General features: G+C 39.9%; 1 protein-coding gene across 25 annotated transcripts in view; it reads right to left on the reverse strand.

Annotated features, from left to right (window-relative positions):
• MADD (MAP kinase activating death domain) overlaps positions 1–17,830 on the reverse strand; it is a 67,711-nt gene that overhangs the window by 26,238 nt on the left and 23,643 nt on the right. For 5 of the 25 annotated variants that reach the window (XM_088166863.1, XM_088166857.1, XM_088166860.1 and 2 more), the window contains exons 8-22: positions 17,770–17,826; positions 16,864–17,042; positions 16,037–16,272; positions 15,524–15,680; positions 14,452–14,558; positions 13,420–13,613; positions 12,507–12,838; positions 11,786–11,925; positions 11,033–11,134; positions 10,193–10,231; positions 9,107–9,166; positions 8,550–8,652; positions 7,343–7,529; positions 7,048–7,198; positions 4,437–4,643 (exon numbers count right to left, since the gene is read on the reverse strand). In XM_088166863.1, the coding sequence (XP_088022989.1) occupies positions 4,437–4,643; positions 7,048–7,198; positions 7,343–7,529; positions 8,550–8,652; positions 9,107–9,166; positions 10,193–10,231; positions 11,033–11,134; positions 11,786–11,925; positions 12,507–12,838; positions 13,420–13,613; positions 14,452–14,558; positions 15,524–15,680; positions 16,037–16,272; positions 16,864–17,042; positions 17,770–17,826 (2,251 nt within the window). The remainder of the gene's footprint in view (positions 1–4,436; positions 4,644–7,047; positions 7,199–7,342; positions 7,530–8,549; positions 8,653–9,106; positions 9,167–10,192; positions 10,232–11,032; positions 11,135–11,785; positions 11,926–12,506; positions 12,839–13,419; positions 13,614–14,451; positions 14,559–15,523; positions 15,681–16,036; positions 16,273–16,863; positions 17,043–17,769; positions 17,827–17,830) is intronic. The other 20 variants (XM_088166869.1, XM_088166871.1, XM_088166864.1 and 17 more) reach the window with 8 other exon arrangements.

The raw sequence follows: 17,830 nt of genomic DNA on the forward strand, positions 1-17,830 counted from the left end.
ACATAGGCATCACAGAAGCTCTAATTAACAGAAACATTTTAATGTCTCTAGTTTATACACTGAAAGGAGAAAGACACAAAAACAGCAGCAGCAATTCCAAAAGTATTAAGTGTAGGTTAACACAGCATTTAATCAATATTATATCTTACATATTATGACAAAGTTTACAAGTTATTTTTGACCTGACAACATTCTCAATAAATGCCTGGCTCTGCCCATGAACATGTCCTACATGCAAAGAGCTGAACTTCTCTGCATCCACTTGCTCCTGTCAGGGTATAGAGAACAGAAAATGGCAAAGAACTAAAATGAGCAAGATATCAGATGTGCTTCACTCCAGCTTCCAAAACTCTAAGTCACAGCACTGTAATCAAGTCAGCGAATTCCATAAGAGAATATGCAATGCACAGACCAGCAACACAGTGTGAAGTTTTCTTAAAACTGAATTTGAAACTTAGCCCTGGGACAAAACAGTGATGAGGCACTTGCACTTTTCTATCACTCATATTGTTCAACTCCCTGAAATGCAGTCACATTTTTCTGCTCAGAAACATCAGATCATTCCAGGTGCTGGCCTCTTGGCCAAAGGAAACATTACAGGCTGACATGCTGAGCTGACTCTAAGTGTTAGGCACTGTCCTCTCTCACTAGCACCATTAAAGGTGGGGACACTACAGAGGAAGATCCTCTTAGAAAAGTGGCAAAGGGAAGGAAAAAGAAGTGAAATGTTCTTTTATTACTCTTTAAGAAAACTTCCTGAGCACCTGAAAGGTCACTTAAGTGTGTTAGAAACCCATTCCATCCTGCAAATAGCAGAAATAAGGGCAAGACAGGCTCTAAGTAAGTTCTATTGAGTAAAATGTCCACTGAAAAAAAATTTTAAAGGATAGGTTACAACTGTGGAGGAAGACTCCAAAGTACTATGGAAAAAAACATCAAGAGTGAAACAAATGCAACAAGGTAGAAAAAGGTAGAAAGATGGATTCTAGCCTACCAATTTCTAGATCTGCTTCATGATTGATGGATGTTCCTTCAACTTTCATAAATAGACAGATGGATAAGATAAAATTGCTGAGGGACCCAAACAGTGTCCTACAGGCTTATCAAGCTAAGCATACACTGCCACAGATAACAATCTCTAGGATGGATTGAATTTGTTTGTTGAAGGGCTTTGGAAACATCTGGCCTGTTCCGTGCTCAGTTTATATGGCTTTACTTTAAAAATCACCAGTCTGAAAGCTGCAACACCTGCCATTAACTTAATTGTAGCTGACTTGTCTTTTAATTTAGTGTAGAGTACATCCTAGCACATTAAAAACAGACTAGATTTTATTCTCAACTACTCAGTCAAGTAGAAAAGAAGAAAAACAAAACTTCAAATAAACTCACAGGGCATAAAATACTACACCTGTGTCTTTGTTATATGACCTTGAACTAAAAAGGACAGCAGGTCCAAAAAGGACCTGATGTGGATGAAGTGTGTAGCACAATCTTTTCTGTTTTGAAAAACCAGCCAAAATAAAGTGATCTGACCAGATTGAACAATTATTTAAAAATTAGTAATGGAAACTTCAGTAAGTACTGACATTTTCATTAACAGTTATGGAAAGTATGCAATAAACCAAACTTATGACTAATATAAAGGGATAAATTAATTAACTATCAACATAAAAGCCACCAGAGTCCTAACAGAGAGACCTGCACTACAGATGATGGCCTACACAACAAGTGATGAACCCTGGAAGACAAGAACCCCAGAAGTAAGCAATTGGTGAGTATCAGAAGCATCATGTTCACACTGAATTTTCTAGGTAGGAATTAGGTACTAAAGCCCAGTCAAGATCAAAGCTCAGCTGGTAAAAATCCATCCCACTTCCCCTCAGAAATAGGAAGCTCTGTGAATTTCATGGCCATTGTTCCTGTAGTACCAGAAAACTGCACAGATTCAGCTGCCACAGACTCAGCTCTAAATTGGAGATGCTGTTTAATCACTACACTGACATACACTTTACATATGGCTACTGCAAACAGAGCTGTTATTTTACTCCATCCTTCTGAAGACTTCTCATTCTAGTATTTCCTCCTGTATCTAGGTAAAAAGATTAGCAGCCCAATTTGGATTTCATCTATACAATATCAAGAGATTAATTCAAAGTTTTATTTACATATCTGCAACCTGAGGCTCTAAGTACCTTCCAAACTTCACAGACTCAAGGAACTGCTGAAGTTCAAAGGGACCCATGGGCATCATCTAGTCTGACCTTCCTGCTTAAAGCAGGATCAACTAAAGCTGCCTGCCACAGGACCACATCCAGTCAGGTATTCACTTCTTCCTCAGATGGAGATTCCACCACCTTTTCAGGTGGACCCAACCTGTTCCAGTGTTGGATCATCTTCACACAAAAACCTCTTTTTTCCCGTGTTTAAATGGTATTACTTACAAATACGTTGTTATTTCAGCAACATGTAAATGTTTACCAAATGCTCTTCCCTAAACAAATTATTTTGAATGAGAATATCTGCATTTCACAGCTAAGCTATGACTAACCCCAGCCCAGTATATCCAAAGCTGTCTTATTCTGAAGTTTCCATGACAGAATATAAAGGAAGTATAATAGGCAAGCAGCTTTAAATTATCTCTCTGCAACACAAGACAAACACCTTTAACTTCTAGATCACATGAGACAGACAAACATGAAGACTACAGTGTTTTTACAGAAATTTCCTAAAAAGTGACTTGCATACCAGTTCATGTTTTGTGGTGAAAGACAAAAGAAGTTAGAAAAAAAGGCAGGCTTCAGGAAAAACATTCAAGTCTTTTGAACTTGGATCAGTCTAGGTAAAACCAAATCCTTCTTGTAATTTAGCTCCATAAAAGACAAGTGGAAACCATCACAGTATCAGAACCACCAATGAGAATGTACCTTTGCCTGTCCTTGAGGACCATGAATTGTTTAAGGCTAATATTCTGGCAACAGCAATTAGCATGGCATATTACATAGCACTTCTTTTGAAAAGCACTTCTAATGATGCTTCACAAACAGGAATTATCTGATCTCTATGATTTCCATTTCTATGAGGCTTTAATTTCATCTAAGGGAAAGAAGCAGCAATCTCATCAAAAGATCTCTCTTCATTCTTTAAAAGAACACTGTCCTAGAGCCTGGTTTATTCTTAGTTGTGCTAGAAGCATACCTTCCTTTTTCTCTTCTACAGAGAAGTAATGAAGTTCCCAGAGCAAACCAAACAGCTAACTGAAATGCTGGAAATCTGAAATTCTTTCAGCTTCCTGACAGCTTTTCAAATGGAGTGCAAGTTTCTGAGCAGCTGCCTCCATAGATTACCTCTTTAAACAAGAAAGCCAATCAAGTCAGAGAGGTTCAGTATCAGTTCAGGACTCAACAGTACCCAGCCTGCAGTTATTATGCATGTATGAGAATGAATGTCTGTACTCCTGTCACTTAACTGCTCAACACACACATTCCCTTGTCTTATGGCACCAACTACATCTATATCCTCACAGCACCACACTTCCAGAAGATTAATCTTTCATACAGTGATCCCACGAAAATGTTATTTTAAACAGGCTATAAGAGCAACGTCTATAATTGAACATGACATATTATTGCAGTTGACAAAAAATTTCTCATATGCTCGTGGTACTTATGTTTACAACCCACAGCCCATAGGATTCAACCAAAGTAATTTTTTTCTTTCTTCTCCACCAAAAAAAGTCTGTAAAGCCCTTTATAAATAAAACAGTTCTGAAAGCCCTACTTCAAACTTTTACCTAAGACTAGGGAAAAACTATACTCTCTGAAGAGTAAGACAGGAAAAGCTATACTATCTAAGAGTAAACAGGAAAATATCCAGTGACCAGCCTAGCAGATGCTGTTTAGAAGAACACACATTCTATTTGCTATTGCACAGAAGGAAAATCCATCAGTCCTACTCACTGAAACTGTAATGCCGTAACTAAAATATTTTGGGAAATTTTGCTGTAAACAAACAGCAAATTTTGAATCCCACTTATGTCAGGATACAATCTACATAATTCACAGGCAGCCAGCAATGACAGAAAACCTTTGTTTCGTGTTTCCCTTCCATAGCTGCCCTTTCTGAAGTCCTGCTGTCCCTGTTCCTCTTTTGCCATTTCCCATGGCTTGAAAACAGCAATCCCAGAGAAGAAAATAAGGCTGTTCAAGGTGTAATGAAATATAGAAACAATTAAGATTAGACAGCTTCTGGGAGAAAATTGTGGTGGATAGTTTATCCGAGAGTAGAGTGAAAACACATATGATTGTTCCTTGTGATCCAAGGTGTAAATGAAGCATGTTACAGTAGCAATGTAGTGTGTTAAAATGGAGAGAATGCAAATAGAACCTAATGCCAAACCAGAAGTCCCCCCTGCACTGTGCATGCACCTCAATACACACCAATGGAAGCAATAAAATTTTCTTCCTTTAGACTTCTTGTGTCAAACTCCCTTGGCCCTTTGCCTGCAGGGCTTGGTGGCTTTGGCATTAGCTGAGGTACCGGCAGCTGCATCGCAGGTTTTGGCTCCACTCTTGGGGATGATGCAGGATCCTTGCCAACTGGAGTGACAGATCCATCTGTAGGACTTCGTTTTCTCTTTTCTGGTTCTTTAAATAAAAAGAACAGCGTTGAGAAAAAATAAATAAATAAATAACTAGAAAGAAACACAAGGAAAAAGGAAATGAGAGCCGGAGAAGAAAGATGAGACAGATGGTCTCACCTAAATCATTAAGCCTGGCAATGAAACAGCTCAGTGCCACATTTGTTCCCACAGGTCAACATGACTTGCTGATAGTCTGACACACTGCTGGAAACAGTAGAGGAGAAAGCCAGAGTACTGTTTTAGGGATACTTAAGTATCTCATTTCTGTATATCTGAAACCTAGGGATGTTGTCTGACACAGTAACTGTAGCATCTCCTCTGCCAAATTGTGAAAAATTAAACAATTCTGCCTAAACTACCAAGAATACAATCTATAGAAGATAAGTTCCTCTCACAGTGCAAAGATGACAAAACCAATCAATTTTAGGGGTAACATGAAAACCTCATGAAACCTCAGTTAGGGAAAAATAAAACCAAAAAACCCAATCAGCTATAGCTTTTCCATCAATCTCTGAGACTTCCTATAGCCCTATGTCCCTAAAGGCAGTTTGGATTATTTCTCTGTATCAAACCCCACAGTTTGAATTACAGCAAAAGCTTCAAAAAAGAATAATTAAAACCGGGTTTTCCATAAAGAGACTCCTGCACAAACTATTCCAATACCTGATGAATCTAATAGTCAAAACTTCATATCCTATTATCAAAATCTGTCATACCACTAGATCTCGTGATACCTTTGTTCAGTGGATTTAAGATTCTGCTATCAGCAACACCTTTCTATTTAGAGAGTAATTGAAAAGAATCAACACCTAACACTCAACAGACTGAACACTTCCATGCTTCAGAGAAAAGTGTTTCCCCAATGCCTTGTAGACCTTCTCAGAAACCCCCTCAACTTTGCAAGATGTGATGACCAGAACTGGGAGCACTACCTCACAGATACTACACAAATATATTACTATACTATTCCAAATGTGTATTCACAGATACACTGTGTCCCCCTTCCCAGTTTTTACAGACACAGTAAATAGTGGGAAATAGGGAAGTTCACATATAGCAGCAGGAGAATGCTTCCTAGGATACACCTCCCAATCCTACTATTATTGCCAACTATCCTTGTTCCTGAAAACAAGTTCTTAGTTTAAACACATCATAATAACTTAATCACAACTATGCTTTACTAAGATTTAGCTCTAGACAAAAGAAGATATATCCATCATGTCCCATAGGATTTATTACTTGTTTATTACTATATGTTCAATAATATCAACATAAAGACTAATCTCTGTAAAACATTTCTAGAAATAAATACTAATTTCAACTAATTGAAAACAAATAAAACATACTAACCAGCTAAAATTTTACTACAAATTAAGATGCTATGCAATAATGAGAAGAGTCTTTAAAAGTTTGCACCAAATTTTGTCTTGTCATGATCACAATTAGTTTTCTGGGAAAACTCTACTTATCATCAAATTATGCTATTTGGTCTTCACTCTAAAACCACTGAGTTTTATATCAGTCACTCCAATTTTCCTTAGAATCAGTGTCAGACTAAAAGCTTATAATTACCAAGATCAGCCTATTCTCCACATTCAGGGCTGTTCCACTAGCACAGCCTTCCTTACCTTCCCCAGCATTCTAACAATGACTGCAAAGGAACACGAGGTGTATCTGAGCCAACTCATAAAAAATCCCTGATGCAAGACCCAGAACACCAGCTATAAAGGGTTTAGTAGATGCTACTCCTCTGCTACAATGAAACAAGTAACTTTTCATCATCTGAAATTACAGAAGTCAGATATTAAGTAGAGCTTTTTGCCATCTTTTGCTTTCTTCTTTAGCATGCATTTTCTTATTTTGCATTAGAATCAGATTCTTAAGAAACAGTGGAAAAATAAAGAGATCTTTTCAGACTTTCTTCTCCTAAGAGTATTTAGTTGTATGAGAATAATTGTGCCAATGTGGTTGGTGAGATGTAAGTCTCATATCGTTCCACATTACAAGTATCTCCCTCCCTATTGTTGAGGTTGCCTGCAACAACTTTCCAAGACTGTGGCTGAGACAGTTTTAGCTGAAGGTCCCCATTCCCAGAATTTCCACTTCAGCTGTAGATGTGCCAGGTTTTGTATCTCACTGCAGAGTTTCCATTTTCAATTTAATATCAGTATGGCCATTATTTTGCTTTGGTCCAGTAACATGTATAACATACATATAGAATATATATAACATATATATAGAAACACATAATAGGCTTCAAGCTTTATAAGGCTTCAGTAACAACAGTAAAATTCTCACCATTCTGGAAGTGTTGGAAAAGCCCTGAAATATCAAAAGGCACAAAACCAGCTACCTTCCAAATCTTGCTTGGTTCATAAACACTGTATTCTCATGGACATTTTTCTTACCTTTATTATAATAGTGAGTATGTGCTATCTCTAGCAGGCCAAAAACACTGGCCATGCCTCCCAGGCCAGCATTTGCATACGACTGCTCCAGGCTTAACACAGTGCACTTCAGCAGGTCCAGCATGCCTTTATAAACCTTGCGGCTGATCTCCTGCAATGAAATCCCCATTAATGCTGCTATAACATAAATCCCCGAACTGCCATAGCATCAGCTTTTTGCAACAGACAAAAGCTTCCTGTGAACTGGGCCTGGGCAGAAGCTCAGAGTGAGGACAGGGCTGAGTTCAGCACTGACCACGTCCTGTATGATGTCCTGCCGAGCATCCTCCTCTGACTGGATGGTGCGGTTCAGCTTGCTCAGCACAAACACACGCAGCTGCTCGCTCTCCAGCAGACGTCGGACCCTCTTCATGTTCAGCCAGCCAACACCTTGCCCATCAAGAACATTGTGCACCACCTCCTTCAGGAACTGCTGGTTCTCACTGGTACATTTAAGAGAAAGCAGGCAAAAGTTAGTTACCCTCTGCCTACTTTGGCTTACATGGGAAGAGAGCTATGGCCAGGGCACATACAGAAGTACCTTCCCTATCAACAGTAGTTGACATCTAGCTCTGTCTGCTGCTAATGTAACTGCACACAGCTCAAGCTCTGTTCCATAGGTGTAGTATCAAATACTTTATTTTGTCCTTTATTTCCTATAAGAAGCCATAATCAGGCTTTCCTCTAGCTTCCCTAAGTACCACTCTACACTTCACTTTCACAGCACCCTTCAAAATCCACAGGAATCCTTTATGCCTCAACCTTCTCCCACAGCCCCCACATCTGAACTGCAGAAGAGGAAGTGCAGCACTACTAATGCATTACTGCAGCAGTCTTGGCACATGTTTGCTTAGCTTCTTTTGTAACAGAGGGAAAGGTAAGAAGAATGAAACTCCCATGCAGTCTGCTGCATTCCACAGTCTGAACTGCAGTTATTATTCTTACGTGTCCCCCAAACCCAGAAGATCAAAATAAATTCACTCTACCCATGACTGCTACATAAGAAAGGGAGGAGAAAGCACCAGCACAGGTACTTGTGTATTTGCACACACTGAGTACCTTCCCAAGGTTGACAAAAACACTTCACATGAATTTATGGAACCAAATTGCTTCATTAGACTCAGCTGATCCCCCTGCATGGTGCATTAAAACTCCACTGGACTAGATCACCTTGTTCAGAACACTCATTTACAAAGAATAACTACTGAGTTAAAGTAGAAACTTAGAACACTTTGGACCTCAGACAGAATGAGGATAAATTTTGGACCAGAGAAAAATAAGCATGTGCACTTCTCACTGTAAGACATCCGTACCAAATCTTCCTAGACAATAACATGTCCAGGTCTAGGGCAACAGAAAAGTACTATTTAGTTTTTAACAGCTAGACTTCTGAGAAAACATTGGCCAGGTATGAGGCCACTCTAACTACCCTGTACACTTGAACAGCAGGAGAAAAATATTACCTGGAATTGCTAGTTCGTCCCTGAGGTGATGGAGATTCTCTTTTCACTGTTGGGCTGTGCTTTATGACTGAAGACTTCTGATCAACAAGGGCCCGTCTGTTTCCTAAAGAGGAGAGGAAACAGAATGAGAGGAAAGGGCAGGAAAAAAACAATCTGATCCCAGTGACAAGCAACACTAAAGTTGGCTAACACACCTATTCGAATTACAGGTAACAGACTTCAAACAAAATGGAAACTCCAAAAAAGCAGCAGCATATATCATATTCTAGCATCACACATCGGCAGAAAACAGTAATGGGAGTAATGCAGAGAGAAAAAGAGAAGATGGTAATGGGAGCAGGAGGTGAGAGGCAGGAAAAGTTTGGCTGCTCTGCATGCAGTTCCACAACAAGAACCATCTTCAAATTAGTCACTATATGTAAAAGCATAATGCATTGAGGGTGACTAGTATAGATCATGTGGTACTGGTTACCCAGTGAGAAAGGTAGCCCGAAGTCAGGCACAGGGAATGCTGGAAATTGTTACATCATGCACAGCTCATGCTGTAGGGAACCCACCTTCATTGCTTACTGGGCCAGCTTCAGTAATAATCTCCATTATAGTATTTAACCCAAATACTGGGACACAAAATATACAATTAGTAGTGTACTGAAATATCTACACTCCCCACTGTCAGCATCAAAAGAATCCAACTACCAGTTTCTTCCCAGCCCTCCCTCAAAATAAAACCCAAATGACACTAGAGCAGGAAGGATGCTTGAAAGTCCAAGACCACGAGGGCCAGAATAACTTATCTTAAGAGATAGTGCTTGGCTTGAAATTTGGCATCGTGGAACCAGTGTACTGCATCTTGAAGGACATTATTGCACATATTGTATTTGAATGGCACTACAAAAACCATCTGCATCACCAAGGAAAAAATACCAATGGATGTGCATGAAATAAAAATTAAAAAGGAAGATGGAAAGTGGTCAAACAGCAGCAATGAAATGGAGTCCCAGCATCATTTCCCATTACAGTTAGAAACACACACTTGGCAAGAACAAGTTAATGTAGCAACTTTGTATCTCTACAGCAGAGACAAAAACATCTAAAAACCACTGAAGTGCCCAGTGGGAGTCCCAGTGAGTCAGCATGCACATGTAAATGAACACACACACACACACACACACACACACACTTGGCACATGCATAAAACAGACTGAGCTACTCCATGGAAATCCCATCCTCATATCTGCACTGTAATATTAATGGCCCTACAGGATTAAAATAGTTAAGAAAAGAACACCAAAGTGCAGAAGATGAGGCATAAAGCATGAATGTGGAATGGCAAACCCCATCACTGTTTTCTTCCAATGCATGGAATCAGTCATTAAGTTTACCCATGGAAACAACCCTGACAGGAAGCATGTTTCTTATCCAGTACAACTGAACATGAAAACATAACCAACTGGTAAAAGGTTGTCAAAAACAGCTGTGCAGAGTCTCTGCTAGTGTTTTCACCCTACCAGTCCTGTTACTCCTCATTTTACACACAGGAAATGATTACTTGTCTCAAAAACAAAGTCCAAAGCAGAAACACAAAATCCAGCTTTTGGTCTTTGTTTCTACAAGGTCAAAGGTCAGCAAAACATCATACCAACCTTCATCCACATCCCTTCCCAATTCCAGATTAAAGTAATCTTTACCGATAAAAGTCATGAGGAGGAAAAAATAAATGAAAAAAAAAATCAACACATTAAAACAAAAGCAGTAAGTTCTGATCAGATAGAATAACTCAAAAGGCAAAATAAAACCTCTCCTCAGTATAGCATCTGAAAACACTACAACACCAGTGCAAGCTCAGTCACCCCTGTGATATTACAGTCAGCACAGGGATGACCAGGCTGACACCCATGGTGTGAGGGCCATTTCTCTAGTGCCCATTCAGACATGTTACCTAATGATACTGCACACAAACAGGAGATGTTCTAATGAAAAGATTGTGCACATATGCTAAGGATTGATCTTCATTCTCATAGAACTGAAAGCATGGTTGTAATTTGATTTTCTACTTAGCAGTCTGAAAGGACGATAAACACTTTTGAAACTCACATAATCTGCAGTTTCTATGGGAGGCTGGCATTACCCCCATTTACAAATGCACCATCATCCCTCTAATAAATTACCTAAAGCAGGACCTACCTCTTGGTTCCTGTTCTTTATACTAAGTACTTAAAACAAAACAAGATACACTACGAATGCTGGTTTTGTTTGTTAAATCAACCTAGACTGGACACTCTCCAATCCCAACACAGCCCAGTTGTTGGAAAAAAGACTGACTGAGAAATATCATAACAATTTGCTGTCTTGCTCCTTTAACAAAGGTACTACCCAAACGACCAAAAGACATCACTCCCAGGATTTCTGTTAGGGGTAGGACCTCAGACTGCCAAGTCACAAGAACTGAAAAGGCTGTAGAAGACAAAGGGAAAAATGGTTACCTTTCAGGCTGGGAAAGGGAGTATTCTTGTCTCTCCCAACTTTGGTTGGTAGGGCTAAGTTGGACAGACTGAAACTTGTGCTGTGGTTTCTGTACAGGCTGCCTATGACAGAAGACAAAGACAATTAAATGCCTACTGCTCACTGTACACACCTAAAGATCCTGTAATTCACCATCTTATTTCAGATCTTTAATGATTAAGTTCTTCTTTACTACCCAAAAGTATCACAAGCATAACATGACCTCATTTACATTGCAACCACATCTGTAATCACATTATTCTAAACAGTACAAAAACATAAGTCTTAGCATTCATGTCACAACAACTGATGTTGGATCTTCGAGTGTGAAATGTAACAGCAAAATCCTCCTTTCTTCCTGCACTTAGATCACATTACCTTAGCTCTACTTTCTAGTTTGATCCTGTTTATGGGAGCAAATGAATGGCTGTGAAAGCCACATGAGAAAACAGGACGACAGAAGATCTGTAAAACACGTAATTGAAGTGAGGACTGTGCACTGTGTCTTGTGAAACACTGTAAATCTGCCGTGGAACCATGCTTTGAAATAGAAGCTTTTCATTTATTAGGAAAAAACATATATTCTTCCTGGTATAGGCAGGTCTTAAGGACACAATTACACATCATCATCTGTTTAAGCCCACAGACAGCCTGAAAGCATCACATTTATATAAAGGAGCTAACTAACTCTGATATAATAAATAAAACTAGCTTAATGAATGCATTGTACATACTTGCAAAAGACATGATGCCCCCAAAACCTTCACTGCTGTTGTTGGAGACAGTAGAGTTTGGGGAGCTGGCCCTGGAATCTGAATCTGCATCAGAATCACTGGCCAGCTTTAAACTGTTTGGCCGGAGCAACTTCTGAGACCTTTAAAGAAATGAAGCACAACTGTTATTAGCATCCCTCCTTTGTGGCCCAAATCAACACCTTGTATGGTTGTGGGAGATTGATGTTGGTCTCATTCACACCAGTTTTTACCCCACTACCTGCACCTTCTTGGAAAGAAAAAATTCCCACCCAAACAAACAAGGAAAAGGAAAAAAAAGAGAAAACTGAAACATCTTTACATTCAGGTTTTTATAGCCTTTCAAGGCATGCTGAAAACTTGTCTACAAAAGGGCATTGGCAGACTTCTGGTGTGGGTTCTGGTTTGAAAGAGTAACAAGAAAACCCATTGCCACCAATCACTGCAGTATCTTTCCCCCAAAAGACAAAGATTTACCAAAAATCAGTATGAGGTATACTAGAATGTTCTAGAAAGAACTGTTAGTTCTCATAGCTTCTACTGCTTACATAAAAGTAAGGAACTTAGGGACTAGGCAACTGCTTTTATTCAAACCAGAAGGGTTGACAGCATTTCAATACTAAATGAAAGTTTGCCAAAGACATTTTAGTGATAGAAACCTCAGAAATGCTGTACAGAAGGGCAGGAGATAAAGAGGACTTGCCTGCTTCCATTGAGATTCTGGTTAAATCTTGGGGTGTAGCTCTCTTCCTGCTCATCATCTTCATCCTCTGTAGGAAAACCATACTGTGGTTCAAAGTATGGATTGTCATACTCTCGCTTCCTCACCACCCCTTCTGAGGAGCTCATGCTGCCAGCTGCAATGTCACTCTCACGACGATCCAAGCTGATCTTGGGAAAGCTTGGTTGCAGTGGCAAGGAAGAAAGATGGTTTGAAAATCCAGCAGCCAACTTCTCTTCAATTTCTGCTGAGTCTGCTGCCTCCCGTGGACCAGCCAAATCATTGGTCTGCTCGCTAATTTGCGTGACATAGAGCTGAAGGGCAGGACAAGAACAATGATTTCAAACTGGGAAATCTGCACAGTCCTTGCTGCTTGCTACAGGGCCCCCACCACATCCCCACTATCTGTGTTTCTAGAATTTTATATGCAATGCACTATTTGTGCATTGTTCTTGGGACTTACTCCCTTCAAAATAGCTCTGACTAGTAAGTGTTAGCTCAGGATAATGGCTTTCCATTACCATGTTCCATTCTTCTTAAAAGACCACAAATTCATGAGTTTCCCCACCCCACTCGCTGCTGCTCTAAAGACATTAGGTCTCTCCAGACTCTGTAAAAGTAACTCCTGCAGTCCCAACCTGGACCATTTCTCTCTGCTAATGCTGCATTTTTCAATGCACTAGAACTTTTTGTACAGGAATGATCTGTCCCAGCATAAGAGGGTACCAGCAAACTCCACCTTGCTCAGAAAGTCCAGGGTGAGCATGCAATTTAATCTGTGCATGGTGTAACAGTCCTATTAGCTTTTGCCCTTCTCAGAAAGAACCACGTGCATTCTCCCATTCTTTATATCCTAATACGCTGATCTTGAGGCTGAACTCATCTCAGTACACACATGATTCACTCCATGGATGACAGTGCTGGGGCTGCTACTGGCTGTAGTACTGGAACTTGAACGAGGCTGGTTATTCTCTTGGGAGTTCTCACTGTCCATGATCTGTTCATCGGGATCCCCTGAATATTCTTGAAAATCATCGAATTCCACTTCACTAGCATCACCAAGAGCAGCATGAGTCAGAGGGTCAACATCTGCAAATACATATATTCATTAAACAACATTGCCTTCCTCAGCTTTTTGCCCACCTAACTAAACATTCCTAGAAGATGAGGACTGCTCAACAGAATCAACTTGCATAAAAATTTAGGTTGTAAGGGGCTTTTGGAGGTCATCCATTCCAATTTTCTCCTCAAAGCAGGAGCACCTTCAAAATTAAAGCAGGTTGCTCAGGGCTTTGTCCCACTGAGTTTTGAAAGTTTTCAAGGCTTGACACTCTACAGTGATCCTGGGAACCTGTTCAACTACAATAACCACTAAATTATTTTCCCTATGTCAAGTAGAGGTTTTTTTGTTGCAGCTTATGATTATTACCTCTTGTCCTTGGGACATGGGAAATGTTTTGGGAATTCTAGATTTAGTTCATTGAACAAAGTGAGAGTTTATGCAGCCTCCATATAAGCCACAGAGAATGCATTTTTCTGTTCCCACTAGGACAGAGTAATATTTTAAAGCTAGCACTGAGAACCAACATGCACGGGTAGGAGAGAGCTCACACTCTGCTGTCCATATTGCACAGTATTTACTGGCAGCAGCAGGTTGGTTCCAGATCTAGTGAACCAGCTTTGTCCAGCAGCACCTATTTCTGTTCTTCCTTTTCACAGTGTCCTTTGGAGGAAATTGTTTATAAGCAGGAGAAATATCCTTTTTCAGTCTACCCATACACTTTTACCTCAGAGCAAGACTACAATAGAACAATACTTTGTTCTGATTCAGGGATTTAGGGGAGGCCTTTTTCCCCAAAGTGCTTCAGATTAATTGGGAAAGGGAACCTACATGGACCTTGTGAAAGTAAAAGCATAAGTTACTCACTTGGGGTATCACCATTAATGTCACATTTCATCATCTCACTGACAAAGTCACCAAGGGAGGAGTAGGAGGAACTTGAATCGTCATAGTCGACGCTGTCACTGCCACTGCCACAACACGTGAGAGAGAGAGATGAGTGGCAGCATCAAAGCAACAGCAGCTCTGACGCTTTAGAGATGTGAATCAGCACTGTTTTTCATGGGCCTCCTAAAAATCTCATATTATTGTAGCTATAAACAAATTTCACAGGCCACCTTCATGAAAAGTAAGAGCAAAAAACTGTAATTTTCAGGTATGTGAAGAGTTATGGGGGGACATTTAAAATCTCTCAGCAAAGTTAATGAGGCCAAACATGACTAGAGAATAGTCTATTAATTCACAAAACATGTGTGTGTTTATGTAGGATAACTTCAATGGAACTGGGAATCACAAGTAAAAGCATTTCCTTTTTACACTAGTGGTAAATTCCATTCTGTTCGGACCACTGGTGCTGTGTAGAATGCAAAACATGTGCAAGTCTAAGGCTGAAAGACCTCACAAACCAGAAAGGAATGAAAGGAAATAAAACTAAGACACAAAACTCCAAGAAATGTGGCTAAAAACTACTATATAAAGTTTCCTTTCATTTTACTGAACACACAAGATGGTCACAGACAGTAGATAGTACTAACAAGCTTTGCACAATTATGGATAGGGGACAGAGATTTAAAAGAGTGGTAGGATGGGTGGGAGTATTTGTAGTACTGCAACAGAAATAACCAGAGAAAGAACAGCATGGAAGAAAAGAGAATTAGGGTGTGAGGAAATGACAAATGTCAAGTGGCATACAGGTAGCAAAAGAAAATAGGAAAATAAGTATGGAGAATCACATTAAATGAATATGCTAGCAAAGGGTTAAGAGGTTTGCTGTGATAACAGAGCAGTGAGAAAATTTACTTCAGTGTCAGTATTCTGCCCAGACAAGAAATGAAACAACAGCCTGTCTGGCTATAGGAAAAGGCTGCAAATGAGAAGCAGGAGAGGTCCAGCAATCTGAAATAACTCTCATGTGAGTACAGGCATGTTCCCCACTAACCTGTCATCAGTGGGATCAGAATCTGTTTCCTTCTCTGCTGGGACATTCAGGGCTTCAGCCAGCTGTGAATTGCTGTCATAGACTCGATAGTGGATGGGCTGCAGCTGGTGAGCATACCACTTGGGCTTGTCACCAATTAGGGCTGGGTCAAACATGTCTGCACAAAAAAAACAAGGAGAGCTAATCAAACTCATTTACTGGTGTCAAAGGCTTCATTCACAGTGACATTAACCTCTACTGAGTCTTGCACAAAAGGAGAGTCTTTACTCTAAGAAGCCTACAGGAATTCTCCATAATCAAACAAGAGGTAAAGTCAATTGGAGCAGCAACTTGCCAATAGCAAGGTTAACTTGGGAGAAACACATGAGGCCATACATAAAAAGAGAAAAATATTCTTTGAACTAGATTTTCCTCCCCAGCAGGACTACTACGGTATAAAATCAAATCCTCCCTTAGAATGCCTGGTTTTTGAGTTCCTGCATTACATTCAAGTGCAGGAAAGGCAACACTTACTGTTATGAATTCTTTGGAAAGCATAATTAGTAGGGTTGAGTGACCATTCTCCAAAGTACTCTACTGCCTGTGTTCTGGAAAGCTTATCTGCAAAAGGTGTTTGCTTCGGCCTAGAGGCAAGAAAAGAATTTGCCTGGAAGGCCACCACTGGTCGTGGGAAGAGACGGAGAGTTCGAGTATGCATTTGGAAACCTTGCAAAACATTTGGCGAGTTGAAGAATCTCACCATAGCAACCCTAAAAAGAAACAGAGAACAATATATTAGATAAAAACACAGAGCCTAACAAAAAAAGAAGAGAGTCCTTAAAAGGTATGCCATAGACAGTGTTTCAAACCTTTGAAGAATGGTAACCTAACTCTTCTTTAGAAAACAGCTCTCTTGTAAAAAAAAAAAAAAAATCCAAACAAACCAAGACCAGGAGATCACTTTGTTCTAATTCACCATCTTAACACAAACACCCACTCAGTGAAGGATATCATTCCTGTTTCTACTAGCTGAGGTAACAAATCCCCAGCTTTTTTTTTCTGTAGCTCAAGGCTTGTTGATTTAAGCTGTGGATACAGTATCAGACTGACAAATCCAGGTGGAGTGGATGATCTATAGGAAAATGCAAAAAGCAAAACACCCCCTCAAGATACACAGTTATGTTCATGCAGGTACCAGATATGAGATAAACACTGTAATTACTGCTCTTTTCCCCCACATGATGTCAAGTAGAATCTACAGTAATACCCGACAGATGCTGTTTCACTCATGGAAATGTTTGTGCTGCCCTCAAGTGCAAACTCTAATGAAGACTCAATGCTACCCTCCTGTTAAGTCTCACCTGGTAGCCACATCGACAGAGTCCACATCATTTCCATAGATCAAAGGGTTGAATTCTGTGGAGGGAGTAGACTGCAAATCATTCTGTGGTCTTCCCAGCAGCAGAGGCACCTCCTGCCCCTCATGAAACTTCTCTAGATTAAGAATGGGCTGAGTATTCAGGCTCATGCTGGCCAGGGCCTATTGAAGGACATTATGCACACATTCAGCAAGAACAGTTATTTAAGGAACAAAAAGATCAGAGCTACCCTGCCCTCTAGGCAATTGTAACAATTATGCATGCTCCATTAATTTGTCTTAAACCACCTCCACGATGAGTCAACAAGTATCTCCAGGCCCTCCTTTATGCTGATTGTCAAAATGATCTCCTCAATGCTGAAACAGTCCTGAAGCCAGCCAAGGAGTAACACGGAATTCCATTTTGCTGGATCATTCATGACAGGAAAACTGATAGTCCTAACTGGACCACAGTAGTATGGCACTGCATAGCTCTACTGCTTGTAGAGTTATTTCCATGTGTAATTTGAATACATCTTGGGAAATACAGGCCTTGAAATTTGCCCTTAAAGGCGGCTATTCAACCAGTAATTTGATATTCTAGGAAAATACATTTGCTTGTATCCCTGAAATCCTCCACTTTCCATTTGAATGAAGTCTTCATCTGTCCATAAAGCTACCTCTTCAACCCTCATAAAGTCTTCAAGGAGCAGCACAAGTGGTGAATCAGTCCTGGACACCCAGACCTATCCTAACCCTCCTCATTTTTCCCATTTGCCCACTGAGGCTTCATCTTTTTATTTTAAAAATAAATAAATATATAAAACCAAAACAAAGAAACAAAGAAAAAAAAACTCCAAAGGAAAAGGGTAAAATGGAAAATTGAGGGGAAAAGAATAAAATAAAGAACCTTGTTGTCAGGAGTGAGCAGCTGTTTCTGAGTGATTGCAGTCATGCTAACCAGACACTGG

Source organism: Sturnus vulgaris, chromosome 6, assembly GCF_052056855.1.
Source record: "Sturnus vulgaris isolate bStuVul1 chromosome 6, bStuVul1.hap1, whole genome shotgun sequence".
Classification (NCBI taxonomy): Eukaryota; Metazoa; Chordata; class Aves; order Passeriformes; family Sturnidae; genus Sturnus; species Sturnus vulgaris.